This window comes from Geosmithia morbida (assembly GCF_012550715.1).
Source record: "Geosmithia morbida isolate 1262 chromosome Unknown scaffold_3, whole genome shotgun sequence".
NCBI lineage: Eukaryota > Fungi > Ascomycota > Sordariomycetes > Hypocreales > Bionectriaceae > Geosmithia > Geosmithia morbida.
In genome coordinates this window covers 1510592-1533074 of record NW_023336190.1, presented here as the reverse complement: position 1 = coordinate 1533074, position 22483 = coordinate 1510592, and the positions used below count along the sequence as shown (strand labels likewise).

General features: G+C 56.8%; 9 protein-coding genes across 9 annotated transcripts; 5 read left to right on the top strand and 4 right to left on the bottom strand.

The window, feature by feature from the left end:
- Positions 1-1395: 1395 nt before the first annotated feature.
- Positions 1396-4236, bottom strand: GMORB2_5393 (exo-1,4-beta-D-glucosaminidase; the record flags this gene model as incomplete). Its single annotated transcript, XM_035467367.1, has 3 exons — positions 1396-2852; positions 2939-3590; positions 3649-4236. The coding sequence occupies 3 exons, from the start codon at positions 4234-4236 to the stop codon at positions 1396-1398; spliced, it is 2697 nt and encodes an 898-aa protein (XP_035323379.1).
- A 538-nt stretch (positions 4237-4774) lies between these two features.
- GMORB2_5392 (Ribulose-5-phosphate 4-epimerase/Fuculose-1-phosphate aldolase) lies at positions 4775-5786 on the bottom strand (the record flags this gene model as incomplete). The annotated part of the gene is made up of 2 exons (XM_035467366.1): positions 4775-5589; positions 5657-5786. 2 exons carry the CDS (start codon positions 5784-5786, stop codon positions 4775-4777), a joined length of 945 nt encoding a protein of 314 aa, XP_035323378.1.
- Positions 5787-6504: 718 nt separating this feature from the next.
- Positions 6505-8022, top strand: GMORB2_5391 (Threonine dehydratase; the record flags this gene model as incomplete). The annotated part of the gene is made up of 1 exon (XM_035467365.1): positions 6505-8022. The coding sequence occupies one exon, from the start codon at positions 6505-6507 to the stop codon at positions 8020-8022; it is 1518 nt and encodes a 505-aa protein (XP_035323377.1).
- Positions 8023-8878: 856 nt separating this feature from the next.
- Positions 8879-9067, top strand: GMORB2_5390 (uncharacterized protein; the record flags this gene model as incomplete). The annotated part of the gene is made up of 1 exon (XM_035467364.1): positions 8879-9067. One exon carries the CDS (start codon positions 8879-8881, stop codon positions 9065-9067), a length of 189 nt encoding a protein of 62 aa, XP_035323376.1.
- A 637-nt stretch (positions 9068-9704) lies between these two features.
- GMORB2_5389 (alpha-L-rhamnosidase) lies at positions 9705-10460 on the top strand (the record flags this gene model as incomplete). Its single annotated transcript, XM_035467363.1, has 1 exon — positions 9705-10460. The coding sequence occupies one exon, from the start codon at positions 9705-9707 to the stop codon at positions 10458-10460; it is 756 nt and encodes a 251-aa protein (XP_035323375.1).
- A 1165-nt stretch (positions 10461-11625) lies between these two features.
- GMORB2_5388 (uncharacterized protein) lies at positions 11626-12724 on the bottom strand (the record flags this gene model as incomplete). Its single annotated transcript, XM_035467362.1, has 2 exons — positions 11626-12418; positions 12552-12724. The coding sequence occupies 2 exons, from the start codon at positions 12722-12724 to the stop codon at positions 11626-11628; spliced, it is 966 nt and encodes a 321-aa protein (XP_035323374.1).
- A 3509-nt stretch (positions 12725-16233) lies between these two features.
- On the top strand, positions 16234-17494 carry GMORB2_5387 (uncharacterized protein; the record flags this gene model as incomplete). Its single annotated transcript, XM_035467361.1, has 2 exons — positions 16234-16512; positions 16634-17494. The coding sequence occupies 2 exons, from the start codon at positions 16234-16236 to the stop codon at positions 17492-17494; spliced, it is 1140 nt and encodes a 379-aa protein (XP_035323373.1).
- A 112-nt stretch (positions 17495-17606) lies between these two features.
- On the bottom strand, positions 17607-18787 carry GMORB2_5386 (exported protein; the record flags this gene model as incomplete). Its single annotated transcript, XM_035467360.1, has 2 exons — positions 17607-18479; positions 18578-18787. Coding segments are annotated over 2 exons (1083 nt in total), but the record flags the coding sequence as incomplete, so codon positions are not given.
- An 801-nt stretch (positions 18788-19588) lies between these two features.
- GMORB2_5385 (ANX protein) lies at positions 19589-22384 on the top strand (the record flags this gene model as incomplete). Its single annotated transcript, XM_035467359.1, has 2 exons — positions 19589-21958; positions 22073-22384. The coding sequence occupies 2 exons, from the start codon at positions 19589-19591 to the stop codon at positions 22382-22384; spliced, it is 2682 nt and encodes an 893-aa protein (XP_035323371.1).
- Positions 22385-22483: the final 99 nt, after the last annotated feature.

Genomic DNA, 22483 nt, shown 5'->3' with positions numbered 1-22483 from the left:
GAGGAAAGGCATGGCAAGGCTAAGATGAACGTTCCGGGACTAGCAGACTAGCTCAAGGGATTTCAAATGTTACGCCCGCCCTACCCCTGCCATGGATCGCGGGAACGAGAGATGTTACGTCGTGAGCAGTGAAATCATTGTCACCTTGCTGCTGTCCGGTCCTCTCCCCTCTCCACCCACTTACACGGTTGTGGGCAGAGACGGAGGGAAGGGGTTCACCGCGTACCCGCAACTCACGGCATGGGACGACGACGAAAGGGACCAACAACGGTCAGCAGAGAGAGACTGGGACGGAAAATTAAAGATCAAACATTAAAAAGGAAGAGAAAAAATCACTCGTCCGATAGACCGTAATATTGGTTGGGCATATTTCGTATTGAATCATGATGGTGTCTGCAAATCTCTTCTCCTCCTTCAAGGCATGACACTCGACCAATGTATCCGGCATGTATCGAATCCATGCAAGGCCTATGAGCGATATATATGCCGGCGACTTGAATCCCCTTGCCGTTTACGGTAGGCCGTCCAGGATATGAGTGGAGGAGAGCCAACGAAGGATCCTTGCAAGCCCTTGGAGAGCCCTAGAAAACCCTTTCGGGGCTAAGGTCTTGCCAAATGCCGTTTAGCTAGGACATAGAGGCCGCCCATTCTTCCTCCTATGTAATCATATCTAATACGTACCTGGCAAGGTGACGGACGGCCCACGCAGTCATATACAGATAGAGAGAGGGGGACTACTGCATGGAGGAGTACGGACTGTGACTATGCACAGCCGAGGGAGGACAGGCGCATCCCTCTCTCTTGTTGATTATTTTCAATGCCGGTTAGTCCATCATCGTATACCTGACTACCCTTTACGCTGGATCATAGCCATCTCCAGACTGTATATGATACATGCACTCGTAGCAAAACGATACCATCCCGATTCGGTAATTTTTGGGAATGACGACAGCTTCACATAAATAAGATGGACCAGGCCAGAGCCAAAGGAGGCCTCCCTCACCCTTCTCCGGCTGTTTCTCCCGTCCCCTCCGTCCCCCTCTCGCTTTGCAACACTCTGCTCTTCTCCTTCTCCTCTTCTTTTGTTTGCTGCTCACACCCCTTCCAATTCTTCCCATCTTCGCTTTTCCTTCTATCCTCTCATTCTTCACATCTCCTCATTCGCTAGGGTTTCTCGGAGTCTCATTCCATGTACTCTGTACGTGCCATGTGAGAGCCGGTGCGCATGAGTACGTGGGCTTCATTCCAGTCCGTTCATTCATCTCGTAGTATCTACACACAACCCATCTCAAGCTCAGAGACTTCCTATACTTGTAATCATGCAGAAGGCAATGAAGACAGGAAGAAAAAGTAAGAGAGACCGGAGTAATTGTGAGGGTGTCTCTCGATACCTGGTCATAGCACCACCGTATGTCCCCCCACATTGACACCATCCACCAGAACTGCAGCACCAGCTCCTTTCCCGTCATCCACACGCAGCTTCATCGTCTCCCCAGGCCACAATGTCACATAATTGTCCGACCAGATGACGGGGGTGACATCACCCCCATCGGCATCGACGAGGTTTAGACGGATGAAGAAGGCCGGCACCGTCGACGTGTTCTCCAGCGTCACAGTGTACGAAGCACCGTCGCGCTCGGTCGCGTCCTTGGTAGTCGACGTTCTCGCTGCCAGAGTATTCACGTGCGCCTCGTCCATGCTAAACAGAGACGTCAGGTCCGCGTACCCGTCCACTGGCGTGTGGTACCATGTCGACGCAGTCCAGTTGAGGCGGTCGACCGTCGGCGGGATCCAGTAGACGTTGCGGCTGACGACCTCGTCCTCTCCATCTCCTGAATCGCAGAGGACAAGGCGCAGGAACACCGCGTCGGCGGTGCTGGTGTTCTGCAGCCCCGGCACCGCGCCCACCCTCGACGACTTGTTGGGCTTCGTCTCGACCTCAAACTTGTCGCCCGCGACTCTCCTTCCTCCAAGGTCGACGACCTCGGCTTCGATAACTCGCCTGCCACTTCTGCTCAGCGACCGGTTGATAACCCACACGTCCCTGTCTACGTAGTTGTACGCTACGTGCTCGGCACGCGCCCCGGTCTTGCTACCAAAGTAGCTGCCGCCAGGATGGAGATACTTGTCAAACTGGCTCCAGTGCAGGCTAGGCCACGCAGAGTTCAGCATCCAGTACACCAGGCCGGTGGCGACGCGTCCGGTGCTCCATCGTGAGGCAAACGCCTCGTGCTCGGCGCGCGTGGCTTCGTAGTCCATCATCTGTGCCTTGCGCAGATAGTCCTCCAGGGACGTCGGTTTTCCGTAGCGCCGATACAAGCCCTCGTTGTAGATGTTGCGGTTGTAAAACTGCGAGACATTGGTTGACATGTGGTACAGTCTCTTCTCGGGTCGTTTCCACAGGTCGTCCATGTCCCCCTTTGTCAGGAACTTGCGCAGGCTACCGATCTCGGGCGTGCCCACGCCAGCTCCCAACTCGGACCCGAAGCCGAATGCGGCGCCGTACCGGTCCTCTGATGGCTCCGTCTCGTACCAGTAGTTGGGCGGCACCCAGTCGTACGGCCCTTCCATCTTCATCCCTGACGGGCCGAGGCGCTCAGGGTATCCGCGCTTGCTGGCAGACGCGACGATGGGAATCTGTAAGCCTACGTCCCAGAATTCGTCGGCATAGATGTCTGTCGCACGGTCGTCGGGCCAATAGTCGCTGCCTACCAGGAAGGCGAGCATGCTCGGATGCGTCTGCAGCATGTGTCCCTCGTGCTTCGCCGCAGCTCTCGCGTCTCTATAATCGGCAGCGTCCCAGTAGTCAGGCGGGTCGGCAGCAACGTCTTCGTTGTGTTTCCAAGTTTCCCCTGCCCCATGCGTTAGACATCGGCGGTCATGAAAATGGCACTCTGCAAACGAAACAGAGACAGAGAGGGATGGAGAGGAAACTCACATTTATTGCAGCACTCCCATCCAGCCATGACCATAAGTCCATACCTATCAGCAATCTCATAGAGCTCTGGATGTTCATTCTTCCCCTCGAGACGGATAGTGTTGAGGCCCATATCCAGCATATACTGGACAATCGTCTCAAAGTACTCGGGGTCAAATCGAAGAAACATGTCGGCGCTGTACCCTGACCCAATGACTTGGAACGGATGCCCGTTGACGGTAAACACGCGGTCGTCATCCTTGTTGACTTTTGATGTGACACTTCGGAGCCCAAAAGTACCGTTTACGCTGTCAGACACTCCCGAGTGCGCGGCAGTAGATATGCTCAACTCGGCCGAGTAGAGCGGCTGGTCTCCCCATTGTCTCGGCCACCATATTTCGGGGTCATCGAATGTCTGGTTGAATTCTATAACCCTCGACTCTCCCGGCTCGAGTGTGATGGTCTTTTCCAGTACATACTTCCTCCCGCCATTGGGTTCCTTTATAACAGCCGTGGCAGAGATCTCGGCCTTCCTGTCTTCGATATTCTCAGCTGTCGACCGCAGCGACACGTGCGCCGGCTCGATTGCGACCAGGGCAGTGAGCGGACCGAGCGATACAGGACCCGTCTGCCTGATGACCACGTCCCGCCATATACCTGTTCCGTTGTCGGGCTGCAAGGATTAAACATCAGCGTCAACTGTGACCGCAAGACGATCGATGCCATCATACCGGATTTGGATTCCAATCAATGAACCCAAGCGCCAAATCATGGTAGTAGTTAGTCGGATACACCAGGATAAGCAGAGCATTGTCCTCGGCCACGAGATGCGTAATGTCGAATTCATGACCCGCATACGCACCCGACTGCACGCTCTTGTTCGCCACAGGCTCTCCGTTGAGGAATATATCCCCACGCGACGTGATGCCATGCGTCTGCAGGAAGAAATGCCTCCCATGGCTGGGTTTGAGCCCAAACTCGCTGCGGTACACCCACGGCACCGTGAACTGTGCCCAGTCAAACGACTCGAGATTGTCCGAGAACCACAGCTCCTGGTCGTTGTAGACGCCAATCTCGAGAAGGCATGCCATCAATGTGCATTTCGATACGGATATCTGGTGCCACGATGACGTGTCGGTCTCTCCAGGCTTGGAAAGTGATGCAATGGCATCGGTCTTGATGTCGGACGACGACGAGAGTGCCCAGCCAGGGATTGCCGCTTCTTCACCAGGCTCCGACACGAGTATGTGGCTGGAAGCGGTCGAGATTTGCACGCTGGCGAGGGTGGTGACGAGTAGGGACAGGGGCCCCATTCTCATGATCGGCAAAGTTCCAGCCGGCTCTGCTGGATGGATGGATAATGATACAGAAGAGGGGAGGCGCGCGTGGATGCCGGGTGTAGCTGCGGCGGTTATGAAGGTCGCTGCTCTTTTCGGAAGACAGGCCTACAAAGCCTCGTCGCTTCTTCTTCACGAGAGGCTTCGCTTCCCGAGTTCGAGAGAGGGAAGGATTACGAGAACAGCTTGGATATGGCTCCATGTCGATTGCTCTTGATTCTCCCTCTGCCGGGGCAACGTTGCCTTTTTGGATGTCTCGTGTGAGATTGTGAGATGGCAGGAGCTACCCCACATTGTCATCTTGGCAAGTGCTGCCTTGTTTTGCGGATCCCGCGGTCGATCAGTTTGGGATAATTGGTACCCCCCCCCCCCCCCCTCTCTCTTCCATGGATTCGATACATGTGCATCTATTCGTACGGGAAAGGAGCAGCTCAGCGATGAATGGCCGATAACAATCCAACAGGACTGTCTAGAAGACCTGCATTGTGCGCGGCATCCTCCTCCGCTACAGTCACGCAAGCTACACCATAATCTCCAGGTCATCGAACCCCTTGGCGAGCGCCTCCTCGCCGCCCACGGCGTCAATCTCATACTCGATGTCCGACTGCCCCTCCCTGTACAGCACGTTGGCCTCGCTGGCCATCCTGAAGTTATATGCAGCCTCCTCGTCGCCGATATACCTCTTCCCGATGCCGCTTGCCGCCGCCGCCTCGGCCTGCAGCTGTATAGCGCACGAGTTGTCCAGCAGGCCAAAGAGGAAGCCGGCCTCGGCCACCGTCTGTCCCACCGTGAGCAGGCCGTGGTTCATCAGGATGGCAGCCTTGTTGTGGGTGCCCAGCGAGCGGGCAATGTTCCTGCCCTCGTCCCCGCCAAACACGATGCCCTCGTACTCGTCGTAGACGGTGTGCGCGCCGTAGAAGGTGCACACGTCCTGCGTGATCATCTCCAGAGGCCTGGCGAAGACGGACCAGGCCCGACCCGCGATGGTGTGCGCGTGGCAGACAGAGTGGGCGTCCTGTCGGGCCCTGTGGATAGCCGAGTGGATCCAATAGCCCGCCGCGTTGACCGTGCGACCTCCCGTGCGCGGATTCCTCCGGCCGGCGACGATGCGGCCCGTCTCGATCTCGACGCAGAGCATGTCGCCCGCTGTCAGGCTGCCAAAGTGTCGGCTGAGAGGGTTCATCCACATAAGAGTCGGGAACTCGGGGTCTCGGATGGAGATGTGCCCGGATTGTCCCTCCGTGTAGCCCCGCCGGGACCACATGCGGAACGTCGCCGCCATCTGGATCAGATGGTGCCGGCGCTCCTCGCGGTACGAGGGGAATCTGGGAATGTCTCGAGGGGTGAGTTAGTCGCCGTCCGACCTCATTCCACTCCGCGACTTCGACATGTTGAACCTTACCTGGAAGGACATCACCGCGGGAGATGGCCGCGTTGGGCGTCGGTTCTTGCTGCGGGGCGTCTTCCCCTCGGAGAGATAGGGTCGTGTTGGCCTCGGCCGTGGCAGTTGTTGATGAACTGCTCAGAGACATTGTGTTCCTTTATTTTCTGCGGGGGTTCTTGTTCTCTTTCGTGGTCTGGTTCCTAGAGTACAGTGTATGGGTAATTGAATGCCGCCGACATGTGAGGATTTATATATTTCCAAGCAAAGATAAGCATCATCTACCAAACGGCGTCGGGCATGTGGAGAATGTACCCACACACTACGCCCTTTGACAGTATCGAAACGGCCGATGTACATGGATTTTCTAGGTTGTCTGCAGGTTTATCATTATTACCTACTCTTGTCACAGTATCTATCTGTATTATCAAAGCGTACGAACGTCACGTCATATCGTTCGTAGAAGGCTAATTTCCTTCGCTTTTTAACCTGGCAAAGGTTCCTCCATAGATATACATCATCCACATATACAGGAGTCGATAATGAACCATTGTCCCGATGGCTCTCAACCTCATAGACCGTCGTTACGTATAGAGAGGAGATGATCAACGTCGGAAGGCGTGATACCCTGACAAAGACCTCAAATCTCAAGTCAAGGTAATCATCGCGCTTTACGAGTACGCATGTCAACGTGTGAGTGAAAGACGCTAACATCACCATAGTAATATTAATACGTCTCCGATTTTCTTCTTTTTTTTAAATATATGTATATATATACAAATAAAGAATAAAATCAAAAAAGAGGAAGGAGAGCCCAGAAACTAGACAGTCTCATAATTTCCAACGCAAACCCCCCAAACCCCCGCACCATGTCCAGTCGCCGCCGCCAAGTCCATTTCAACCCCTCCGCAGCGTCATGGATCACGACATCCGCACCGTCAGCGCACATTTTCCAATTCCACAGGCGTCTGCCCCGATATGAGCCCACCCCGCTGATAAGCCTCCCCGACGCCGCTCGGGAGATTGGCGTAGGACAGATCCACGTCAAGAGTGAGGCTGACCGTCTCGGTCTGCCCTCATTCAAGATCCTCGGCGCATCATGGGCTACCTTCCGCTCTCTTGCGGAGAAGCTATCCCTGCCTCTCGATTCGAGGATCGAGACGGTTAGAGACGCTGCTGCTGCTGCTGCTGCCAGCTCTTCCTCCGGCTCCGAGTTCAGGGTCTACTGTGCCACGGAGGGGAACCATGGCAGGGCTGTCGCGAGGATGGCGAGCATCCTGGGCGTGGCCGCGGAGGTGCATGTCCCCGGCCATGCGCACCCTGTCACAGTTGAGCTTATCCGCTCTGAGGGCGCCACCGTGGTTGTGTCGAGGGGAAACTACGACGATGCCGTTCTCGAGGCGACGGAGGCTTCCGCCAAGAATGAGTCTGGTATCCTGGTTCAGGACTATGCTTACGGTGACTATCTCCAGATCCCACAGTGGATTGTGGACGGGTACCTTACCATGATGTGGGAGACTGACGAGCAGCTGGGCGGGATGCGGGCGGATCTGGTCGTTGCGCCCGTCGGCGTGGGATCTTTTGCTCAGGCCGTTGTCTCGTACTTTAAGCAGCAGGCCAAGGCGTCATCTGTCCTCGCCGTCGAGCCTGACACGGCTGCTTGTCTGTGGAAGAGCCTCGAGAAGGGCAAGCTTACTTCTGTGCCCACTACGTCGACAATCATGGCTGGCCTCAACTGCGGCGCTCCGTCGGTCATTGCATGGGATGTCCTGAAGAGTGGCGTCGATGCCAGCCTGACAGTCTCCGACTACGAGGCCCACCAAGCTGCACTCTACCTCCAGGCCCAGGGCGTCGCCGCGGGCCCGTGTGGCTCCTCTACCCTGGCTGCGCTCCGCCGCCTGACTGCCGCCGACAAGTCTGCGCTCGGACTCGGTGAAGAGTCTACAGTTGTCATCTTCTGTACTGAGGGCGCGAGGCAGTATGATGCTCCCCATGACGTATCCAGCGACGATCCCGCTATCCTGACGCGGACCCTGGTTCAGATTGACTCTACCAGCCCCAGTCTCGGGTCTGTCCCCGGTTCTGGAGAGACAAGGATGGCCGAGTACGTCTCCGCCTGGTTGGAGCATCGCCACCTGGAGACCCACTGGGTTGAGCCTACCGAGGGCCAGCCGTCCGTCGTGAAGGTCGCCCGTGGCACAGGCGAAGGGAAATCCCACATGTTCGACGGATTCATCGACACCGTTACTCTCCAGGGATACGACGGTGACCCTCTCGACGGCAAGGTCGTACATGGCCGTCACCATAGTCGCGGTGCTGCAGATGTAAAGGCTGGGCTTGCCGCGATGATGGGAGCCCTATCTTCAGCCGAGACGCTCAACCTGTGAGGCGACGCCATCCTCGCAGGCGTTGCGGATGATGAGGCCAACAGCATCGGGATCGAAGATGTTCTACGCGCCGGCTGACGTGCCAGCACTGCAATGATTCAGAGCCTAATAACTTTCGAGATCATACACACACGCAGAGGCTTCGTCTTGGTTGACGTGACGGCCCATGGCCTTGCCTCCCCACGGCTCCCTAGCTGGCGTCGGTGTCGATGCCATCATCAATGCGGTGTGCTTCTCACCCAGCTGCGCGCCTACGAGAAGAAGCTCCGCGACGGCCCCGCTAACAAGGTCTCCGGGGAGCACAGTGATTTCAAGGTCGATGTGGAAAAGACGCTTTCGCGTCCCCCCACATGACTCCCATCGACGTCATCCTTATGCGACTAGTCAAGCGTTGCACGACGCAGGAGATCAGCCAATATGCCAAAATTTGTGGAAGAGAGTACTGGGCTGATTGCGCTCGTTTGTCTGCCAAGAAGCGACTTCTTTCATATCGCTACTTGCCCGCCCTGTAGTTGCGGTCCGAATTCCGGGGTGCATACACATCATGGGGTGAGAGAGCTGGTCGTCTAACAGATCACCTCAATCCTCGACTGACTATGAAAGACTAGATAGAAGGGTTGTCTAGCATACTACCTCGAATTCAGTTCTATCTTGCGAATGCCACGATAGCTGAGTCTGCCCAAGTACGGGGAAGATGATACAGCCATTACAGCCCCAGACTCTGTCTATATTGCTTGGGGTGAGAAATTCACATGTCTAGTTTGACGCCGTTGAATGTTCAGGACCGCAGGGTGAAATACCAAGGCACGTCTAACCGCGCATTCACTTTTCCCCGCAGCATCAATCATCTGGACCCATGGCGTCGCCCACCCTCAGACGTCCCATAATCGAGCACCTTGGTGAGGCTCAGAAAATCACCGGGTGCGCTTCGCCGAGGATATCATGGCGTTTCGTCTACGATGCGAACACCGTTTCATCACGGACGCAGACGGCCTACGAGATTGAGGTCACCGGCAAATTCGAAGCCGATGTATTCGCGGTATAGACCTCGGACTCGGTGCTGGTTCCTTGGCCACGCACCCCTCTCGCCCACAGAGAAAGCATCTCCGTCCGCGTCCGGGCACGTGGGTCCGTTCCGGAAAAGCCTGGAGCACGCGTATCGCCTTCCTCTACGGAGCCCGAGACTGATGGACCGTTGCCGTTGAAGCCTGCAACGTACCAATCTAAACCATCATCTCCAACGGGCAACCGATCAAGCGGCGGACACCCAAGTTCACTTTTCACGGCTTCCGCTACGTTCAAGTCGACAACTGGCCCGATGCAGCGGGGCCTCGGAGAGCAGACTTCACGGCTCTGGGAACCCATACCGACATGCGCCGTCGGGGGCTCTCTGAATGTTCCAACAAGAGTGTCAACCAGCTCCATCGCAATATTGTGTGGTCCACGAGGGGGAACTTTCTCTCCATCGCCACAGACTGCCCCCCCCCCCCCAGCGTGACGAGCGTCTGGGCTGGACAGGCGACCTGCAGATCTTTGCCCCCCCTCCGCGACCTTTCTTTACGACACGGTTGGAATGCTAAGAGGTTGGTTGCGGGACGTGGCGCTGGAGCAGCTCGAGGAAGGAAAAAAGGGTATACCCCGGCTGGTGTGTCCGGACGTACTCCCGCGGAATTGGCCGCATAATGCCCCGAGCTGTTTGGGATGACCTCGTGATCCTGACACCGATGGACCTGTATCGGCTTAGCGCCGACAAGTCCATTCTGGAGCAGCAGTTCCGGAGCATGGAGACATGCCTATACACGGGTGTTGATAGAGACGAGGACGGGCTGTGGAACCCCGATCGCTGGCAGCTGGCCGACTGGCTCGACCCTGCCGCCCCGCCAGAAGACCCTGGCTGTGGAAGAACAGACGGCGTCTTAGTCGCGGACGCGTGCCTTGTGCGGGTGACGGACGGCTTTAGAGCTGTGTGCCTGGCGCTGGGGAAGGACTCAGCTGCCTGGAAGGTCAAGAAGGAAGCCGCAAGCCTCAAGACGGAGTTTCAGAAAAAGTACATCGCCCCCAAGGGAAACCTCATGTCCAACTCACAGACCGGATCGGCACTGGCCATCCAGAACGGCCTGTATGAGGCGAAGGACCAGTTGGCCGTGGCCTCGGCCGCTCCGGAAAAGCTGGTTCGCTCCGCGAGGTTCCACATCTCGACTGGCTTTGCCGGCACTCCCATCATCACTCATGCTCTGACGAGTGTGCGCACACCACAGCTCACGTATCGAATGCTGCTCGAAGGGACGTGTACAAGCTGGATGTACCCAGTGCCGATGGGTGCCACCACCATCTGGGAGCGCTGGAACAGCATGCTCGAGGATGGAACCATCAATCCAGGGCAGATGACGAGCTTCAGCCACTACGCCCTGGGGTGCCGTGGCGGACTGGCTGCATAGTGCAGTGGGTAGCATTGCTGCGGCTCAGCCAGGCTGGCGGCGGGTGCGCATCAGACCTGTTCCGGGCGGGAATATGACGGGCGCAAATGTCAGGTTTGAGGGTCCATACGGTTGGGTTTGAGTGCCGCTGGGAGTCCAGTGGAGGAAAGTTCGACTTGCACATATCTGTACCGCTCAATACCGTGGCCGAGGTCACACTCCCCTCGGGGTTGAGCCGGGGTCTAGACGAGGAGGATGAGGTCGAAGTTGTCGGGTCTGGTGTACACCATCTCTCGTGCGCTTGGAAAGCTGAAGCGTGGTCGCCAACTCCTATCGTTGCGCCAAACCAACCGAAGCCGGCGAGTGAGACCGTTGCAGGATGAATCATGCTTATTCGAGATGAATGTCGAGCAGTCGGAAGGTCTGAATCGTTGGCACAACCAGAGAGATCGGGTCGAAAAAGAGGCACGGGAGAAACAGACATAACATGCATTGTTGAGAAAGACGCTGCCTTTCAACCGCCGTACGTCCACCCGATCAGCAGTCCTGTTCAATCCTCCATGCCAACCATTGGAAGGGACTCTTTCCACAGTCCCTCCTCACGGCCTCTGTACGATACGTATGCGCGGCATACCCCGGACTGCACGGCTCAAAGCCCTCAACTAGGATGTAGTTAGCATCGGTGCTACCCCTGAACCTGAAGATTTCAGTCCCAAATCCATCAGCATGGTAGCTGACCGATAAGACGAAAATATGAAGCTTGGAGAGTAACAGAAGGATTTGATGTGTATGCCAAGGAACAAGTTAGATGGTTTTGTATGCGTCTCTATATATGGACGTATCTCGATTGCATATATGTCATGTACAGCAGACATCGGTAAGTACCAAAATACAGAGTAACGAGGTCTCGGAATTTCTAGCCGAAACAAAACATAAAGAGAGAGTATACGTGGAGCCGTACAGAATAGTGTATATAAAAGAACAAAAAAAATATAGAGAGAGAAGATAGAGAGACAGAGAAAGAGAACAGAGCAGAGAAGAGTGTGATGACGAAAACAGAAAAAATCATAACTGATCCACCTCGGAGACCTAGCTCACAGCCAGAGACGCAATTTCCCAGAACCTAAGCCATTCATTGCCACTGGGGCCCAATCGGTTGGCAAGATGGTTGACTCCATGGACGAACTCAGGCGGAGGAGCGCCAGTCGCGGATGCTGGTGTAGCCGCTCTCGAGGCCGCGGCGGTGGATGGCGGTGCCGTTGCCGAGGAGGGAGTTGGAGTCGAGGTCGAAGCAGTTGGTCTTCTTGTCCTGACGGCAGATGTCGAAGAGGGTCTTGGAGCCCATGTCGCAGAAGAGGCCCTCGGTGGTGTGGACGAAGTCGGGACCCATCGAGGTGTCGGACTGGCACAGCTCCTTGGCGGAGTGGCTGGCGGTGTCGGAGAGGACGAGGGCGGACGAGGTCCAGGCGGCGCGGCGACGGCTCCTGGCCATGGACTGGGTCGACTTCCTCTGCTTCTTGGTCCAGAAGGTGACGGTGTTGGGGTCGGGCTCGTCGCGGATGCCGAAGTCGACGCCGTTGCAGAAGGTGTTCGGGTCGGTGTTGGACTCGTCGAACTCGGTGCCGGAGTAGGACGGCCAGTAGACCTGGAAGCCCGTCTTGGGCTGGTCGCCGTTGCCGTCGATCCAGAAGCAGGCCGGCTGGTAGTCCGAGTCCGACGACGGGAACATGCCGCTGTAGTACCAGGTGGCGCCGCACTGCTTGCCGAAGTCGCCGCTGACGGCGTACTCGTTGCCGCCGCGCTCGTCGCTCCACGTCGTCGTCACCCACGCGATGCAGATGGCGTCGTTGTTGGCCGAGAAGAGAGTGTACACGCCCTGGTTCTCGTGCTCGACATCGACGGTGCCGATGTTGCCGTCGCCAACGGTGCCGGGGTCGGCTGTTATGCCGACAAAGTCGGTGTATTCGTTCCAGACACGGCTGTTTGTCGTGGGAGGAGGTTTCTCATGTCAGCCTCTAGGATGCCTCTCATCGTATGCTCGTGATTTTTTTTTTCTTTTCTTTCCTCTTTTTTTTCCTTTGCTTATTCTTGAATAAAATATCATGCACTTACACGTCGGGGAGGTCACCACCGGCGTTGTCGGTGCCGCCGTTGGCACCGTCGAGAGCGACAGCAACCTTGAAGCTGGAGCCTGGCCCGGGTTCGGACGCAAAGTTGTCGATGCCGAACTGGACAATGCCCAGAAGTCCGGAGACGATACCAATTGCTTCAGCAACAGCAGCCATTATAACTTATATTGGTAGAGATTGATGGAGGATTCAAAGAGTGAAAGGGGGGGAAAGAAAGAAGGAATCTTCAGAGATTATCTGGAGCTGCTGTTGATGATTGGAATCGGTGCAGTGTTCTATTGAGCCTGGGATGTTCAGAAACCAGAAAGGAAAGGAAGCGAGCATGGTTGACTTCTTATACTCTTTCGATCACGACCCATTCTGCCTCCTTCATTCCCACTCTCTCTGACATGATTCCACGAAGGATCTACAACCTTGACGTCCCAGTTTTCCCTGTCAAGGAGAAGCGTACAGCGTAAGCGCGAGTGCGCGCTCGCAGTATGTTGCCGTGTGGTTCCCCACGGCTGTAGTCGGTGTGTACGGAAGAGCAAACGAAACGTCGGGGTGCTAGATCTGCTGACAGGGATAAGAAGGTGGTTCCGGATGCCGCCAGGCTCCCCATCACCTCGTAGGTCGTACAATATCACGGTGTACGCTGTGGTATAGCGCGCACGGGTGCAGGCCAGTTGGACATGCTTACAGGATCAGCTTATGCACCGGCATGGGATGAGAGCACGGCCTTCGATGACAGCAAGCTAATTTCGACGCCATGGATCATCCTTGTGGAGGCTCCATGGGGAAGTCGAGTCACGAGCATGAGCTTCATCCCTGCAACAGGGAACCCTGAGGCAGGACGGATCCGGAAACTGGCATCTGCTCTCTTCCCTCTCCGACTTCTTCCCCCGTCATGAGACAGACGTTCGTAGACGTTACTGTAAGCTGTCGATTCCATAACAAGCAACATGTAGTTCGTGCCTGAAAATGATTTCTTGCCGTCGAGGCAGGGTGAAGAGAGATATGCAGCTTTGGCAGTAACGACGAGCAAACATGCAAGTGTACCGAGACTACATGCGGTGCCGGAATGGACTGCATCGTAGCCGTTCTCCATATGTTAGGCTATTTCTGGGGGCTGTTTTGCTGGCGTGGAGGATCCGGCTTACATGCAGTCATGCAGCAGGTTACGGCGTATCACGACTTAGAAGGAGCGACACCCTTGTTCCAAACCCCTGAAGCCCATCTTACGTGGGGGCGATCGTCGGTGGTGGGATTCACTTGGAGCAGCAGGATGGGGTCGCATTCTGGGCAGGAAAGGGACAAAAGAGAGACGTTGCTGCTTGCGTCAATCGACCGAGTAACGATACCTGCTCGGCCGTACACTGGCCCCAAGGATCCTAGCGCTGCAGATCCGTTCATAAGACTCGTGGCGTTCCTGGTTGGAAGACTTGGTTCGACTCAGAAGAGCTTACCAGAAGACCGCCCGGCAGCGATTTGTAGTGAATACGGACCGGCCCCTGTCCCTCGTCTACCTTGGCGTTGCAGATCAGTTCGGAACTCGTAGCGTTCCCCTTCCTGGCTGTATTACTCGTAGGACGTTATCACGGGCGCCGCCGCCCTGAGCGCTCTCCTCCTCACACACAACATGATGTGGTTGCCGCGCATCGTTTCCCCTTTTGTCTTGTTCCTCCGGTAGTAAGCAGAGCTGGCGGAAGAAGATTTCTAAGCTTGATGTGTTTCCGTCATGAGTCTTACATGAAGTTCCCATGACTTTGTATGTCAGAGGAGAAGATGAAGCCCAACAAGACCCACAGCATCGCAGTATTCGGTTTTTTTTTTTTTTTTCGTTTCCTCAACTCCACCATGTCAGACGGATAAGCGAGGTTGATGATACGGATACTTCCGTCCTAGAGGTAATATCCAGAGTATATACGTAGCGAGTATTGATCATGCAGGCAATATGTGTCAACAGCAATCCTATTCACATTCATACAACTACTGCTTCATAACGACTATGGCAGCTCTTTCACGGGGTTAGATACTCCGTATAGTACCTATCGACAGGGGAAGACGGCAGACCGTGAATATCCGATAAACCTGGCAGCTCTATTCATCAACAAGGCTTGGCTGTCAGCTAGAGCGGGTACGGGAGTCAGATCTCACGAGTCACAGAAGCTCCAGTTCTTCTCTGCCCCCATCTTTGTTCACATCTCAAAAGCCGAGACACTGAATGCAGAATTCACACAGATAGATTAGTCCAGAAATTTCCTTTTTTTTTTTTTGGTCTGTTGACATGTAGGTAGTGCGAGCAGATTACCCCCCCCCCCTTTATACACGAGACGCTGATTTATTTCATCTATTCCCAGCTATGGTGTCTCGCGTAAATCCTTCTACTCGTATCCCTGACCACCAAAAATCAACGAGGCAGAAAGGTTGAACATCTAGAGCAGCAGCGCCTCGAGTTTCAGGTGCCTTGCATGAGAACGCCACATGGGCAGTTGCAAACTATTATCAGGGGCTATTACTAGTTTCACCTACAGCCAAAGCAGAACAGAAGAACAAGAGACAACATTGAGGTGTGGACGGACGATGTTGTATATTAATGTCTACATGTATTATTTATTAATAGTAGCTAAGCTAAGAGCAAAAAAAATTGAAAGAAAAAAAAAACCAGGACTGCGTAATCTGGGAATCGAACCCAGGGCTCCCCGACGCTGCTCGGATGGCAACGGAGAATTTTACCACTAAACCAATTACGCTGGTAGGGGCTTCTGCGTAATCTGGGAATCGAACCCAGGGCTCCCCGACGTTGCTCGGATGGCAACGGAGAATTTTACCACTAAACCAATTACGCTTTGATGTCTCCGCTGTCGTTTCTTCAGCCTCATGTTTCTCTCGACCGTTCGGCTGAGATCTGGGTGTTGCTGTCGGTGCGCCATGAGCTTATACCGTTGTTAGTTCAATGTCATTGCTAATTGATGGAGCAGGTCATGCAAGCAAGCCGTTTCTACCGTTTTTCCAAACGGAAGAAGGTGAAATAATTACTGATAAAAACATGCACGGCGGCTATGCACATGATTGACGTGCTGATTCGCCCGCCAACCGTTTCTTTTTCTAAACTGTACACACACACACACACACACACACACACGCACACACACGCACACACACGCACACACACGCACACTACCAACGCCACAAGGCGTTGGAAGATCCTGCTTCTCTCTCTGCCCTGCGGCTGTGATCGAGATCTCTTCCTTGCCCTCCCGTAAGCTTATGCAGTTAGTCTCCACACATGGTAGGATTATTATGTGTGCGTGGCAAAGAAGCAAGGCTGGAGACGACGTCGTTGTCCAGTTACCCGGTGTCGGTGTCAGGTGGTCTGAAGTTGGCAACGATGCATGTGCATGACTGTGTTGGACTTTGAAATCTGTAGGGCTATCAGTCCCGTGCTATCATTCATACGCCTTCGTCTTAATCTCTATCCTATAAGCAAAATTCGGAGGAAAGATGATCGCAGTGATAACACGGAGGAACCACGAAAGTTTGAGGTGCTACCACTACTCCGTACTACTCGTACTCATCGGTGCGTTCATCGGAAAGCCCCGCCCCGCTTTCCAATTGCTTACGTATGTCATGGGAAACAGCCAAGCTTGCCTGTCTTCCGCGTCGTCATCACTCGCCTCTACGCCATGGCCACCCGACTAAACTTCACCCACTGCGTGGGCAACCCCTCACTGAACCCAGGAGAGCTCATCAAGGACACCGAGCGCCAAATAGCAGCAGCAGACCTCCTGGCCAGCAACGATGACCTGTACGGCGCGAGCAGGGTGCTCCTTGGCCTCCCCGACCCAGACACATACACGTACCATGCCATGACGAGCGTCAAGCTAGCCGAGGTCCAGCAGGTTATCAACCTTGGAAACGCCAAGGGCCTCCACGCGTGGTACCGGCATGAGGACCGGTCACCGGTAAGAATCTCTGATACGAGGACGCCGCCTGCCGCTCGTGGTACACAAACACGCGCGCGCGCGCAGAGAGAGGGAGGGAGGGAGAGGGAGAGGGAGAAGCTGAGATTATGCCGTGCGACAGATGGATCCGCCACCGCGGGCCGATGTGGAAGCGTACGTCTCCATCTTCAGCCCCCAGACCCTGACGACGTCTGCCCTCAGGAACTTCGGGACGAATGCGAAAAAGGGCTCGATCCGCGCCGACGTGGCGGCTCGGCTTGGATCGAAGCGCTTCCTCCACCCCGGCGCAGTGACCAGGCTGAGCATCCCCAAGGCCAAGAAGCCCCGCAGCGCGAACCCGTACCTCGACTTCTGGGCCTGGTCGTGCCGGTCGCTCGAGTGGTGCGGACCCTGCGCGGCCGCCGAGCGGGGTCCCATGGGCCACCACGTGCTGCCCATCCTGATGCACCACTTTGGATGCGCGACGCCGTCGCACGAGGCGCTGGAGATGTTGAGGATCCTGGCCGACGGGAGGGCCGTCGCTGACATAGGCTCCGGGAATGGCTACTGGACCTTCATGCTGCGCCAGTACGGCCTGCAGGTGCACCCGGTAGACAACATGCAGAGCGAGTGGAGGGTCAACTGGGTGAGCGACACGGTCGTCTCTGACGGCGTCCGGTGGCTGCGCAAGAACGCAGACGGCAAGGACATGGTCCTCCTGCTCGTCTACCCCGTAGTCGGGGGTGGCATCGCCGGCGGTGAGGAGGGTAGCTTCACGCGCAACCTCGTCAAGGCCTACAAGGGCGACACGCTGGCCGTGGTGGGCACCCAGAACCGCAACGGCTACACGAGCTTCAGGAGCATGACCATGGACGAGTACATGGAGCGCGAGCATCCGGACTGGATAAAGGTGGTGCAGATTCCCCTGCCTAGCTTTGGTGCTAAAGACGAGGCCCTCTACGTCTTTCAGAGGGGCGGCCGAGCACCCAAAGAACAGGCATGAACCTGAGCACAAGTGAAAAAGAAGCGGGGGGGAAGCAAATACATAAAGAAAGGGCAAAACACAGAGAAGGAGGAGAAGAAGAAGAAATGGCCATCAATGAATGATCATATCTCTATTGACGTGCAGGTAGCTTCCGGATCCAGTCATGTACTACTCCTTGTATCCGGCTGCTGTTCTTCTCGAGAAAGAACATGTGCCCGTTACCGTGTACGCCCACCTCGCCGAGCTCGAGGTGCTCTGTCCTGTGGCAGCCAGCCTGGCGGAGAAACTCGACAGTGCAGTAGTCATAGTCCGCATGGTATGACGCCTCCCCCGTGACGACAAGGATAGGTAAGGGGGCCAGGTTGACGAGCTGTCGCGGCGGCGGGTCGTCGGCCTGCAAGACTCGCTCGGAGAACCCCTCGCCACGCGCGGGCAGGGTCTGCAGAACAAAGTCGGATGGGTCATTTACAGGCGGCGAGAACGTGAGCGGAATATCTGTCAGCCCCCACGGCCGCGCAGGGCCCGTGTAGATGACGGACTGGCGAAAGGGCGGCCCACGGGGCTCGAGAAGCACGAGGGCGCGTGCCAGCCCCGGTCGGGAATCAGCCATGAGGAGAGGCATGGAACCTCCCTGGCTGTGGGCGACGAGGATGGCAGGTCTGCCTATGCGGTCCAGGAGGGCTGAGCCGGCCTGCTGCATGGTCGTCTGGTGGCGCACATCGTCGCCGTCAAAGGGGACGAAGGCGCTGTAGAAGGCGTCGAAGACGGCGTCGCCCATCCGCCCCGTCCCGGGCCACTGCGTATGCTTGGCCGCGGCCGGCCACAGGTCGTATTCGCTCGGAGCTGTGAAGTGCTTCTCGACCATCTCGGCCGTCATGCTCGACTCGGCAGACAGGGCACCCGAGCGCCCACCCAGCGTCTGGTCAACCAGGTAGACTTCGTAACCCTGGCTGATGAAATCGGAAGCCCATCCACGGCCGCCGTCGGGCTTATTCAGAAAGTTCTTTTTTCCATATATGCCTTCACGTTTATTTTCACTTCTTATATAAATTGAGGGAGAGGAGTTGCACGCATATTAGAAGGGGGCAGGGGGAGACGCACGGTGCCAGTCTGGGACAGGCCATGGATCAGGACGATGGGCGGCTCTTGGGTTGGGCCGCCGACAGGGAGCAGCTTCTCGACATACATCTGCTCACGGAATACGTGAGCCTCTTTTCCATTTCTGACGTAGCCTCCGCCGACGTAGAAAAAGGTCCTGATGTAGGCCTCCTCCTCCTCCTCCTCCTCCTCCTCTTCCTCTTCCCCCTCCCCATCTTGGAGTATAGTCGCTGCCATGTGATGTGAAAGAAACGGGGCGTCGTGACCCTCAGAGAGAGATAGACAGCGAGTGGAGGGCGGTAAGCTAAAGAAGGCAAAAGGGAGGGGTGTTGAGAGAGGCCACAATAGCCGGTTTTATCCACTTGCCTCGGGCCGTCCGTTGCATGATGCCTGCCACCCCTCATTCGATCGACGCAGACGTGAGATTTCATCACGACGCAGTGATAACTGACACACCCACGGCTCTTAGCTGCGGTAGGGCTGACGACGAAGCGTACCGGAATATACTCGTGCGCTCAGGAGTCAGTGCGCGTCGTAGGGATCATTTCCGCCCCAAGTCATTGTCTCGCCTCTACCCCCCTCACCCCCTCCCTCGTTATCTTGCTGGACAGACCCGTGACGTGACAGGGGTCATGCTGACGAACTGAAAGTCGGGAGGCGGGTCTCAGCCAAGAGGATACGAGGGCTGTCGACCTATTGGTTCGACGGCTACCGCGCGCTCTGCATTGAGGACCACTTGGCACTTGTACAAAGACGTGACGAGAGACGGAGACGTATGTGGTCTCTCTTCATTTATTCTTGTTCCAGGTCTTCCAGCTGTCTCGTCTTCTCTTCTTTCAATCTGTCCAGAAATCAATTCCCTTATCCCCCCCCCACCCCCTCTCTCTCATTCTATCATTGACCACCTCCTTTTGACCCCAGTGACGCCATCCCGCGCGGGGAAAGTTCGAAAGGAACCCCAACCCCAACCCCAACCCCCACCACTTCAAGAACGCGCCACACCTCAAAACCATAATGTCTCTCCACGTTGGTGACGGGAGCGACAGCCGACGTACCAGGTCGAGATCTCGCGATCGTCGTTCCGGTGACGAGACGAAACCCTCATACATTGACTCGAGGGATTCAAGCTACGCTTATCCCGAGGCCGACCTCGACGCTAAGTACAGGCCCCGTCACGATGAGCCGCTCTCCAGCTCTGCTAGAGCTTCCTCTTCGGGCCTGCCATACCCTGCCGAGGGCGAAATTGACAATCTGCTCCCCGGAGATCAGTCGCTCTACAGCTATGACTCGCACCACCCCATACGCCGCGCCACCTCTCCGGCGGCAGACCCGCCCTACCGCAGCTCGCGTGACAAGGTTGCCGACGCACCGTCCCACCGCAGCTCGCGCGACAAGGTGGTGATGAGTGACGCGCCACCGGGTGCGCTCCCCAGAGAGGATGATGATTCCGACGACGGCAAGGGTGACGACAGACGAGGTGAAACCAAGAAGGAGCGCAAGGAGCGCAGACAGCGCGAGGCCAAGGAGAAGGAGAAGGGGTCCAGTCAGTACGCTGACGACAACGAGAGGCTCGACAAGTACCTCCCCTCCAAGTACAGCGCCAGCGCCAGCAAACGCCGCGACGACTCCGACGACGAGCGCCCGCCTCTGCCCGACCGTCGCGGCCAGAGGGCCGAGGAGGGAGAACGTAGCAGAGTAGACTACCTGCCACAAAAGTACAGCAGCGCTCCAGCCGACAAGCCCGGCGCAGACAACAGACACAGCTACGGAAAGGACAGGGTCCAAAAGATCATGAACCTTCCGCAGAGATACCTCGGGCGATACCACGACAGTCACGACTCGTCCTCCTCGGACCAAAGCAAATCGTCCGACAGGGAAGAGCGCCGCAGGAGGAAGAAGGAGCGCGACGAGGAGGACCTGGCGTACGGCAAGCCTCCGGGTCCACCTCGCTCGTCCGTCCGAGACGACCGGGAGACGTGGGGGAGCTACATGTCCGGCTCGAAGTGGGAGGACAAGCACCGTCAGCGCCCCGGGCACGACGACCCCCGCCGAGAAGACTACCGTCGCAGGGACGACGTCGTCCCCGCCAGCCCGTCGGGTGCTCGCCATCGACGCGGCAGCTCGTACGCAGACGACCCTCGCGGGCCGCGGCCCGAGATTCGCACGGTCGAGCCGGGTAACAGGAGGCGCGACGACGAGCCCCCGAAGAAGCCTCCCCGCCCCTCCGATACGTTGAAAGTGGGGACCACGGCCGGTGGGCGCGACAGATCCCGCTCCAGGGATTCACGGCGCGAGAGCGGCCACCGCCGTGAGAAGTCGGACACGCTGACAGTCGGTGCGGCCGCCGGCCGCAACAAGTCCAGGTCCAGGTCGCGCGACGGACGGCGCGACAGGTCACCCCAGCCGCAGACGAAGCGCATGTCGTCGCTGACGGTGGACACGGGTCTACCGGCCGCCGCATCCCTGTCCGCCGCCTCCGGGTCCCCGATGCTCGAGTCGTACCGCGGCACGTACCAGGACTGCTCGCCAATGCCATCCCCGCTACTCCTCGCGTCTGGAGGACCTGGCGGTGCCGGCGCCAACGACGACGTCAGGGTGATTGAGGCGCTGTCGCCCGCGGAGTCGGACGTGGACGCAGACGGCAAGAAGCGCACGCGGCGCGCCCGCTTCCACGACGCCGAGGACATCGCGTCGCGGCTCGCCGTGGCCCTGCGCGGCGACGGCCCCCCGCAGCGCGAGCCGCTCGTGGAGATCCTGCCGAGCCTGACGCACGAGCAGGTCATGCAGCTGCGGGCCGACTACAAGGCCATCGTCAAGACGGGCAGCCAGCGCAAGGGCGTCAACATAGCTAAGCACATCCGCGCGCGGCTCAAGGACGAGAACCCCAACCTGATGAAGGCCTGCTACGCCGTGGCGCTGGGCCAGTGGGAGAGCGAGGCATACTGGGCCAACTACTGGTACCAGGGCGACAAGACGCGGCGCGAGCTGCTGATCGAGTCGCTCATGGGCCGCACCAACGCCGAGGTCCGACGCATAAAAGACGCCTTCACCGACAAGAAGTACGACAACAGCCTGACGAAGTGCATGAAGACGGAGCTCAAGGAGGACAAGTTCAAGAAGGCCGTGCTCATGGTCCTCGACGAGCGGCGCATGGATGAGGTCGACGACCAAGGACGACGCCTCCCCCTCGACTACCGCCTCGTTGACAAGGACGTAGACGACCTCTGGAAGGCCATCAAGTCCGAAAAGGGCGGCGAGTCCCTCATGATCTCCATCGTCGTCCAGCGCAGCGACGCCCACCTTCGTGAGGTACTAAAGGAGTATGAAGCTGCTTTCCACTCCAACTTTGCTAGGGATTCTCTAAAAAAGAGTGGTAATCTTGTTGTATGTCTCTCTCTCTCTCTCTTTCTCTCTCTACATCTCTCTGTCTCTCCCTGCCACCCTTTTATATCCATATCTCTTCTTTTCTCGATCCAAGCAAAACTGACCCAAAAACAGGGTGAACTCCTAGCCCACATCCTAAACGGAATCATCAACCGTCCCGTCCGCGACGCCCTGCTACTCCACCACGCCCTGACGGCCTCTAGGAAGGACGAGCTCCGCCACGAGCTCCTGACATCCCGTCTTGTCCGGCTGCACTGGGACGCTTCGCACATGCAGGACGTGCGGAGGGCGTACCTGGACCGGTATGGCGTCGAGCTGCAGAACGCCGTTCGCGAGGCCACCAGCGGGCACTGGGGTATGTTTTGCGAGGAGCTGTGTATTGCGAGGGTGCCGTCTGCCGTCAGGACGTTGCATGTTGCTGAGTGATGGGGCGAGTATATACTGAATTGATTAAGATTTGTCCGTTTTACGAATGAGGTTGAATGTATTATCTTATGGGGGAAAAAAAAAAAAAGTCTTGTTCTT